A 10,621-nucleotide genomic window follows, 5' to 3' on the forward strand; every position below is an offset into this window, starting at 1 on the left:
AAATGTACCTTTTCCCGATTTTATTAGAATATAAAGTGACTATATACAATTTTTGAGTTAATGGAAGTTAAACCAATCTACCATGTTAGTTTGAAACTAACTAAATTTAGAAGAACAACAATCTTAAAATATATCTTTATTTCAGTCTTTTTGGTTAAATATTGTACTTGTTCGTTGGACATTTTAAAAATATACACCTTGTTTTCTTTGGAAAAGAGCAAACAAAAAAAGGTCCCAAATAACTAACTATTAAATTAAGTAGACAAAAATGGAAATACAATTTAAACAACATATGTAAAGCGCATTGAGACGGTTAGTGTGAAATGCACTAGATATATGATGTTATTATTATTAAAAGCACACACATGTTGAGCCAATCAGTGGTTTCCTCCCTGCCTTTTACCTCTTTTGACCCCGGTTCAAATCCCGGACCGGCACATTGCACATGGTTTGTGTTTCAAGTCCCCTACCTGGAACCATGGAGGAAGGAAGAGAAGGAGCTCGAACGAAGGGACTTCAAAAGTCGAACCCGTGGTACCGCGGTCGTTTAACGATACCTCGTAATCACCCACATACCTTATACAGACAATGGGCGACCTGGTGTATGTGAGTTTGCGCGTGCGCACTTGGTTCTTCACTCAAATTTGGTGTCGTATGTCGTATGGATATAATACAGGAAAAAAAATTGTGTACACTTGTGCCCACCAAATCGAAAAAACACAATTGAATACCAACCACCCTCGTGTGCTAATACCCAAATTTTGAACCACCGGTAGTGACCGGAAAGTCACAAAAAATGTAAAAATATGCCCTGATGTTTCCGTGAAACACCACAAACGGTAAATGAAAACGTGTATATTCACAATTCTTGTCTCCAATGATTCAACTTTACACGCGGGCAAGAGCGCAGACTGGCAGTACCACACCTTCTATACAAAGGGATCTAATCCTGCTCGTTAATCGGCTGTCCAGCTGGAGGTCTCCTATCTTTTTCCACTGGTCAGACAGGGGCATTGTCAGGGTATTGTTTTGTTACTCTGCGGGTCGTTCGAGCTCCTTCTCTTCCTTCCTCCATGCAGGAACCAATTTCATGGCTCAGCTTACTGCCGAACTCTGCAATTACGATAACCATTCTCCGCTTGCACGGCAAGCTCCGAATATCTGGACAAGCTATGAAAGCATAGAGTACACATGTGCACATGCCAACATTCCCTGCTAACCCATGAAATACGCTTGACGTAAACGCAAAAAAATAACCCTGCTTCCGCAAGTGCCGATTCTTTGCTTACAGTAAGCAGAGCCAGTTACTTCAGTCCTCCAAGGTTGCAGTGCAAGAACTCTGGGGGTTCCTTGGTTCCATTGCCAGAAAGACATTAAAGCAATAATATCAAGTAGATGCTCCTAAAGTCTCAAACAAATAAAGTAAACAATTATTGCAATAATTGTGCTCTAAAATTGTCTTCTTTAATATCTTTTTTTTATTTCTTCATAAATTGTTATTTTTTCTTCTACTTGTTTACAACCAGGTGTGGGTGGGCAGGTCCACAAACCACAGTGGGTGCATTCGATTAGCTTCCCCATGTTGACCCCGCGGTGCTGACTCAGGTGAGCCGCCGAACGACCACACTCACCCTCTCGTGGTGACGTCATGCACCTCAAGTGACCTGTTCCACAAGCAGGGCACTGGGGGCTGGCACTGGGGGCTGACCGGGGTGAGCCCCTGGAATGACGTAAAAGCTATTCGAACAGACCGGGGGTAGACCAGGGTCGATCCGGGGAAGCTATAAATGAACGCACCCAGTAATTGCTTTTATTTTGTTTGTCCAAGCCCATCTGGAAGTATTTTTGTAGTGTCTTGTATCATTGTGCTGGCTGAATAATGATAATAATAGTTAAAGTACAATACCTTTCAGATTGCATGTATTGATTTCTTAGGTTTGTACAGCTGGTATTATGCGGAAACCCTATGGTTTGTGTACTGATGTGAACTATGCTTTTGTAGTTTCCTGTGCAATTTCATGGCAAGGGCTTGGGAGAGTATGTATCACGGTTTCAACTGTCAACATGTGTGTACTTATATGCCTGCATGCATTAACCATCATTATACAAGGCGACATCAGGACACAATATTTCTCATAAATAATTTATAATTTTTGGTTGCTTGTGTTGTAATAAATAAAATAGATCCTTTTGAATGTTAGACATAAAGGAAGTTGAAAAATCACCAATGAAGTCATGATCAATGTGACCCTCTGTTTTACAAAACTGTAAAGCAGTTTGGTGCGAGTGTTGAGTTTACAATAAACATGATTGCAATGAACAAAAGGGGTGAGGACGTTTCCCAGTCAAAATACCCAAGAGGAACGAGTTTAAAAAATAAAGCAAAATATTTGAGTACACCAGTTCCCGTTTGACTGAGTAGCCAAGTTTGGAGTTTCACTCAAACGTGACCTTTTGTTTTACAAAACTAGAAAGCAGTTTGGTGTAAGTGTTGGGTAGCAATAATTACTTAGGGATTGCAATAAACAAAAGGAATAATAAGGATGGTTTCTAATCAACATGATCGAATAACCTAAGAGGAACGAGTTGAAATGTAAAGCAAAATACTTGAGTACTCATGATCGGTTGCTAACTGCTTGAGTAGCCAAGTTTTGAGTCTCACTCACTCAAATGTAACCTTTTGTTAAACAAAACTACAAATCATTTGGGGTAAGTGTTGAGTTACAATAAGAACTCAGGGATTGCAATAAACCAAAGGGGTAAAGACGGTTGCCAATCAAAATACCTCAGAATAACGGGTTAAAAAATAAAGCAAAATATTTGAGTACTCATTACCAGCTCCCGTTTGACTGAGTAGTCAAGTTTGGAGTTTCACTCAAATGTGACCTTTTGTTTTATAAAACTAGAAAGTGTTGAGTAGCAATAAGAACTCGGGAATTGCAATGAACAAAAAAATTAAGGGCGGTTCCCAATCAAAATATGAGTTAAAAAAATAAGGCAAAATACTTGAGTACTCATGATCAGTTGCTGAACGAGTGAGAAGTCAAGTTTGAGTTCATTACTCAGCACGTTTTTTGGAAGCTCAGCTGTCCCAGTTGCCGGTTGAGCCGATGGCGATCGTGGGTGCACTGTCCGCCGGTGCAAAATGCCACTCCCACATATCATTGGTGACTACCACTGGAAAAAATTCACAACAATGACTAAAATAAGCACTTTTTACAATAAACAAATCAAAGCATTTTAATTGTGAACAATTCGTTATTCTTTCTATGTAATTTATTATATTTTATTATTATTTATTAGGCCTAAACCTTGGCCAACACGACTTCTACTTACTTGTTTGCCCTTCTTCAAGTACAAACGAAAACAGCGAACAGATGTTATCACAAGGCTGTTTGGGTCTTAACTGGATGAAGTAGTTTCCCCTGATCTGTGCAAACCATGTTAGGTCATCAACGACACCATGTTTCTACGATCAAATTAAACAAGACAGAACAAAGATAGAATTATCAAGCTGGAAATAAATACATATTTGATTTGCGGTATTAACACCATGTCTGTATCTACTTGCCAGGTAGAGTTTGTTCTTAGAGAACTGTCTTTCTTTATTCTACTACCGTGGAGTAGATTTATCGGATGTTCGGGAGACTTCTCAGTTCTGAAAAGAACTGTCCTGCTTTTTAACTACTACCTGGGCGAAAAGGTATAGAAAATTGGGTGGGACTACTACTTAAGCTTATAGGATCGTAATTAACTGCACTTGAGTCAGTTCTTGAAATTGGTCTCAACGTTTTGACTAGCTTGCTCTAGTCATCGTCAGGAGACAATGGAAATAAATATGCAAATAATCTGCTGGGAAAGAGAGTAGCGGAGGGGTAGGGGTCGACTCTGCTGATCAGAGCTCGACCCCACCAATGCTCTTATAGAGGAAACGAAATTAAAAATTAAAATTTGTTAATGTACTATTTTTCAACAGATATAGGTTAGTGGGGAAACCCACTATATTATGAACACGACATGAATCCTTACTCAGTTGTCAAGTTTCAGGAGAGTTGCGTAAATTGGCTGTACCCATGCTAAAATAATTTTGCTTGAAATTGTTTTCCTCATTTCTCAAAAACCGCAGCTAGAAATATTTTGAGGGAAGCTTTATACTATCATTATCATTAAACCGTGTATAAGTTTAAAGGAACATTACAGAATTGGAAAGAAACAAAAATCATTAAGATTACAGACTTACATCAAACTTACACAGTCTAATGATGTTGATAGTAGAAAACATTCCTTGAAATATTTCTGTCTCAAATTTCATTTGTTGAGAAATAAATAATCTAATTTCGCGCTTGGAGTCTATCGCTCAGTGAGCGTTTTATTCATTTTTATTTTGGCATCGTTGCAGTGCAAAATTTGTAATCGGTTTTTCACTGTGTTCTCTTTACCCAGATGGCCGCTCGATATCAAAATTCTTCAGGTTTGTCAGTTTATGTATTATGGTGGATTACATAACACTGCCAGCAACCTTTTTTGCTAGCAAAACCAATTCTGTTATGTTCCTTTAATGTAAATCTGTGGAGGGTTGTGTTTTGTGTCGTACAAAAAGTAAACAACCCCTAAAAGAGTCACACCAGGTCAAATGTCAACTGCTCAGGGAAAACAAAGAGCTGTAAAACCGTTAACTCAACCTTAGCAACCTCAGTGGACACCGCCAAGAACTTACCAAGAAGTCGCTGTCTTCATCCTCCTCCCCGCTGGCCTTTTCACTCTTACCGGAAGAGAAGGCAACAAAGTTTTCTAGTGCTGCCTCTACCATAGGAGGAAGGAAGTACGGCCGATGGTAGTAACTTCTGAACACCTTGATGGCCTGTAGTTGACAGTTACTCCTGGGGGGGGGGGGAGGGAATCAAAATACACCTGGTTTATAGTTGGCTTGGCATGGTTGCATACTACCATCATGACCATAGTGAAAAGGACCGCGGGAGAAGTTAGATTTAGGCCTGGGCGACTCGTGAAATTTACTCCTCGACTACTTCTCCAGATGCATTGTGGCAATGGTTGCCACAGGCAAATTCAAGCTGAAAGGATTAAAGGATTGTGTCACTGATGTCTGATTGTGTTTTGTAAGTAAATTATGTTGTCATGAACAGACGTCACGCAGCTCAAAAATCTGACCTACAAGATGGCATCTGTGCGTGTGCTTGCGTGCGTGTGTGCCGTAGAAATCAAACCGGGAATGTTGCGTGCTGCGTGCTGCGATGATGTACGCGTTTGGACGCGCATACAGTTTGCCCTACAAGATGGCGACTTTTCATAGCAAAAAGGGGTTATTCAATACAGTTTATAGTCAAGAGCGACACAATTGGATCTGTAAACAGGTAGTTGCGAGTGAAATAGTTGTGGTGCCATGATTGACCGAGTAGTTGAAAAACAGTAGTCACGACCAACCAGCCAACCTATTGTCCAAAATGGAGATGATGTCTGTGGTGGTAATGTGTTTCAGTCTTTAATAATTATTTTGGGATTGGATTTATATACCCCAGGAAATGATAACAATGTTTTGAGAGAAACCTCGCGCGATCAAAAGTACGGAGCATTGGAGTATTGGGGTGTCTTTTCCGAGCTAATGAAACTACATGTATGTGAGCTGCACTGGGTTTGACTGTGTACTCACCAGACTGTGTGGAAAGTGGACGCCCTTCCTGCTAGAACGTCAGCAAGTGGTTGACCTTCATTGTTTGTGTACTGACAAACATTATGTGAACGTAGCACTTTATTCTCTGTAAAAAGCTGGGGGGAATAATAATTATTATTATAAAGACTTGTTCTTATAATGTAGCGCATGTTTACAATAGTTCACTTCCCATTCCACACGACATGTACATTACATGTACAGTGTACCATCTGTGATTGTTACAACTCGGTAACAAACTGTGAAGTTTGATTGGTCGAGAACCACTCATGCGTCGTGCAACAAAAATGCATATTGTACATTGCACGCTGTGATTGGGGTGCATGGGTTGTGAACACCCTCGAGGGCAAATGGCACCCTCGGCTTCGCCTCAGGTTCCATTTTCACCCTCGGGTGTACAAAACGGCATGGACCCCAGTCACAGCGTGCAACAGTTGTATAATGGTACCCTGCTGAACTTGCCTAGCAGAAACTGTTAAGAAATAGATGCTTTCTTAAGTAGCTCTATGAAAAAGGGCCCGGGGCCGATTTCACAAAGAGTTTAGACTGATCTTTAAAACAGAAAATCAATCACAATTGCCAAGTAAAGTTTGATGTCGCAATACAAATCACTACGATAATACTAACATTTTGTCTTGTGATGAATTTTTATAAGCCTTTTTGAGATATGGCGGACACAATGCTACATAACACTATGGTTTGGGTAAAGTTGTGTGTACATGTACGTGTATACACCCAAAACCAAACAGTACACTCCTATCATGTCCGCCATACTTCAAAAAGGCTTACTGCTCTGTGAAATCGGCCCCTGGTCTTTAATTAAATAACCACCATACATGTAATTGTCCCATGGGAATAATCATACTTTTTTTAAGGAATCAGCATTGAACTCGGAGGTTGCTTTCCAACCCTTGGTTGCATCCAGCACAATGAATGGAAGATTGCTAAACAGATAGTCCTCGGCCACCATCTCGTGGGTTAGATTGTACACATACTCCAGCTTGTTGTAGTTCACACACTCCTGTACAAATGGATATCAGAGAAGAACCTTGTTTGAAGGCAATGTATACAATGTTCGTTTGTTTTTGTGGACCGTTTGATTGTTTTAATCCTGCGACCCTACAGCGAGGTAAAATCGCTCTTGCACCAGCCACACAACCACCAAGGAGAAGTGGGCGGTTGTTGCAGCCTACATGTATGACGATTCATGATGATGTATCCGTATGTAGATATTGTATACACAAATCCGTGAAAATTTCATTTCAAAGGGGGTTACTGGTAACGTTTATGAGGTATTGTCAAATAATCTGGAGCGGTCATGTCCAGGCAGCAATAAGAATAATCCTTAACCCTCCTACTGCCAACACAATTTGTTATTGAGTTGACTGACCATCCAAAACCATTTGCATGTTTGCTTGAATGGTTTTGAGTGGTGAGTTAACTGTGTATACATGTATAGAGTACACCCCCTGAATGGTGTGTCAGCTTATCTACAGCCCAGTATGGATTCTTTCAAATGTTAGTACACAGAATCTCTCTGAGGAGAACCATTATTGTGCAGAAACATTTCTCAGATTGAAATGTTTTTGAATCCCTCTCTCTAATAATATCAAAGTCTTATATAGCGCACGTATCTACCAAACAAGGTACTCAAGGCGCTGGGTATACAAACTTTCAGAAAGATAGGTTATTGCAGTGATGAATTCTGAGACCCAATTACTTAGTACCTTCTAAGGGTTTACAAGGTGCCACGGCGCATACAGCAGCCACAGCCAGGAAACACCGGGGCGAACCCCTTGTCTTTTCGATAAGTGCACTGGGTTCTTTTACATGTGTTACACAACACATGGGACCAACCGCTTTACGTCCCACCCGAAGGACGAAGCAATGGTTAAGTGTCTTGCTTTTAAGGACACAAGTGTCATGGCTGGGGATTCGAACCCACACTCTGCTGATCAGAAACACCAGAGTTTGAACTCGGTGGTCTTAACCGCTTGGCCACGACACTTCTACATCTATAACCACATTCCTTTGAAGGGGAATCCTTTGTACGGGGCCTATACATAATCAAATGCTGCAGGGTTTCTTACCAAATTAGTTTTCATGATCATTAGTTTTTGGAGTAATTTTGGCTACTGGTTACCCTTTTTAGAGTCTACAATCTACGGTACAATTATAGAATACAGGGCCTCTCCAGGGTTAGGTTTAGGGTTTAGGGTTAGGGTTTAGGGTTAGGATTTAGGGTTAGGGGTTAGGGTTTAGGGTTAGTTAGGGTTAGGGTAGGGTTAGGCCATTACTAATAGTAAATCAGGTTTAGGGTTAGGGTTAGGGTTAGGGCTGTCGCCGAGTGTGGCCCTTTATTCTATAGTTACTCCCAATCTACAGCTGGGGATCTTTATTGAAGAGATCAAGCAAGGACGTAGCTTCCTCTAAAGCCCGGTTCATACTTCCTAGCGAATGCTTCGTGCGAAGCTAATTTCCTTGTGTCATAAAGGGAAATGGAGCGCATACCGCTTATTGCGTCATCAAAATGCGCTTCGCATTCGCAGGAAGTATGGACCGGGCCTACCCTTTGACCTCTACTACTGCTAATGAAATCTAACAAAGTACCTGGCAATCATCCTCTGTCAGTTTGTCTTGGACCATGTATGGATTTTGAAGGATGCATTCCTCATCGTATAATGGAGTCCAGTCCCAATATGGCAGAACCTAAAAGAGAAAACACACATCATAAAGTTGTTCGTGGAAGTTGAAATTTCTTCAATCACACCGCAATTTAAATTTTTAAAAATACACTGCACCCCTTTGACATTCCTATTTGAGTTCAACTTTCTCTCTAAAACCGCATTCCTTTAATGGGAGTCTTTTCTCAAAATGATAGGGGACCTAGACATAATCAAAAGCTGCAAGGCTTCTTACAAAATTAGTTTTTATTATCATTAGTTTTTGGCTACTGTAGAGGTCAAAAGGTTGGGGGGGAGTCTTAGTTTCTAGAAGTAGTAAGTGTTTACCCTGGCCTAGGAATTCTCTGTTTTACTTAGGCCTATTCTAAAGTGAACTCAAGTCCTCATGATCCTACACTAGACCAGAAGCAATGCTCAGACAAATCTCAATAATTCTACTATCACCATGGAGGATTGCTACTGCTCCATCCATGGCTCTACCCTTTTTTTAGGAATAGGGTGGTCGCTGCACTTACGACTAGAACCGAGGTCCGTTTCTGTATCATCTCCACAAACAACCCACATCAAAGTTTTAGGCTGTATTGTTCTCCTTTTCTAATTCTAGTTTTAAATTGTAGATAATATTCTTGGTGCATTTCTGCCAGGCAGGTAGTTGCGATAACGTAACTCTCCTGCCGACAGCGAGTCGGCAGGAGGGTTACGTTACCGCAACTACCACTACCGTACCAGGCAGGAGGCCTTGCCGCCTTTGTTTTGGGTTTTCATTTGTGTTTTATAAAGAACAAAATGTGTGTTTTCTATTTATTGTTGAAATCAAATTGTAATGTTTTTAACTAATTTGTAAACTATGTGGCAATTCAGCATTAGCCATTATGCTGCGATGACATTTTAAAATAAGTAAACCGAAATTTATGAATATATTATTATGTCTGTTTAATTTATGATAACTTTAAAAAGAAGAAAAATTTAAATTAAAATTAAATTACAAGCTATTGAACCGAAATAAATCATCACAATCATTTCCTTACCTTCATTGCCGTAATTTTTGACGCAATGCATATCCACCGATATGTCCAAGTGTTCTGGAACAAGAACGCTACGACTGCGACCGCCAACGACACCAGCACAACTCTCCTCAACCATGCCCGGCGTTTGGACTGATTCGCGGCATCCAGAAGTGGGCGGGCTCCGCTCACAATCTGACTCGAAGTCAGACCAGACGACACACAGAAATCTAACACTTCCTTGAGGTCTTTATCAATGTGCTCGAGACTGTCGGTGCCTGCCATTGTATTGTTTCAGCTCTTGCTAATAATTCGATATTTTTTTAAAGCGGGAAGTGATAAAGTAACGTGTATTTTACCGATAGTTGACTGCCTCTTGGTTGTGTACGTGTACGACGTGCATTATTCATGCAGACTTTGTTTTTATTTTTAATGGCACTTGAAATTGCGCCCTCAGTTGTCTTGTTTCTTTCACTGATAAACAAAAGTCAATAGCTTACACACGTACACACACGTAACACTACCCTAAAACGTATCATGGTTGTATATGAAACAGCTTTAGTTGTGTTTTATTGATTTAAATAATAATGGCATTTAATTATTGACATGTTTAAGTGTGCAGGAAGGTATAACATATTTCTCAATAACGTGGTCAAACTGTGTGTAGCGATCGTTGAAGTTTTTACGACCGAGATTGTCAGATTATAAAAATCCAACACTAATAGTTCGTTATGATTTTGTACAAATATTAAAGGCAGTGGACACTATTGGTAACTTCTCAAAGTAATTATCATCATAAAACCTTTCTTGATTACAAGTAATGGGGAGAGGTTGATAGTATAAAACATTGTGAGAAACAGCTCCCTCTGGAGTCATGTAGTTTTCGAGAAAGAAGTAATTTTCCACGAATTTGATTTCGGAGACCTCAAGTTTAGAATTTGAGGTCTCGCAATCAAGCAGCTGCACACAACTTCGTGTGACAATGGTGTTTTTTCTTTCATTATTACATATTAACTCGCAACTTCGACGACCGATTGAGCTCAATTTTTCACAGGTTTGTTATTTTATGCATATGTCTGACCCAAAATCTGAAAATTTTTACCATACCGGCATGGTTCGATTATGTCCTCTATGTCCGCCAGACACTTTTGCATATGCAATCGTGTCCGCCCGAACATTTCCCATGTCATTCATGACATGCACTTTTGCTTGTAGAAATAATGGCAAACGTGTTCCGACTATAAACC

At 40.2% G+C, this 10,621-nt stretch overlaps 1 protein-coding gene across 1 annotated transcript; it reads right to left on the bottom strand.

Moving 5' to 3' along the window:
* Positions 1-2,514: 2,514 nt before the first annotated feature.
* LOC117290814 lies at positions 2,515-9,802 on the bottom strand. The gene is made up of 7 exons (XM_033772377.1): positions 9,399-9,802; positions 8,297-8,395; positions 6,552-6,707; positions 5,669-5,784; positions 4,718-4,880; positions 3,337-3,469; positions 2,515-3,177 (listed from the first exon to the last, which is right to left on the bottom strand). Exons 1-7 carry the CDS (start codon positions 9,657-9,659, stop codon positions 3,083-3,085), a joined length of 1,023 nt encoding a protein of 340 aa, XP_033628268.1. The 5' UTR covers positions 9,660-9,802; the 3' UTR covers positions 2,515-3,082.
* Between the last annotated feature and the right edge of the window lie 819 nt (positions 9,803-10,621).

The sequence above is a fragment of the Asterias rubens genome, chromosome 5 (assembly GCF_902459465.1).
Source record: "Asterias rubens chromosome 5, eAstRub1.3, whole genome shotgun sequence".
Classification (NCBI taxonomy): Eukaryota; Metazoa; Echinodermata; class Asteroidea; order Forcipulatida; family Asteriidae; genus Asterias; species Asterias rubens.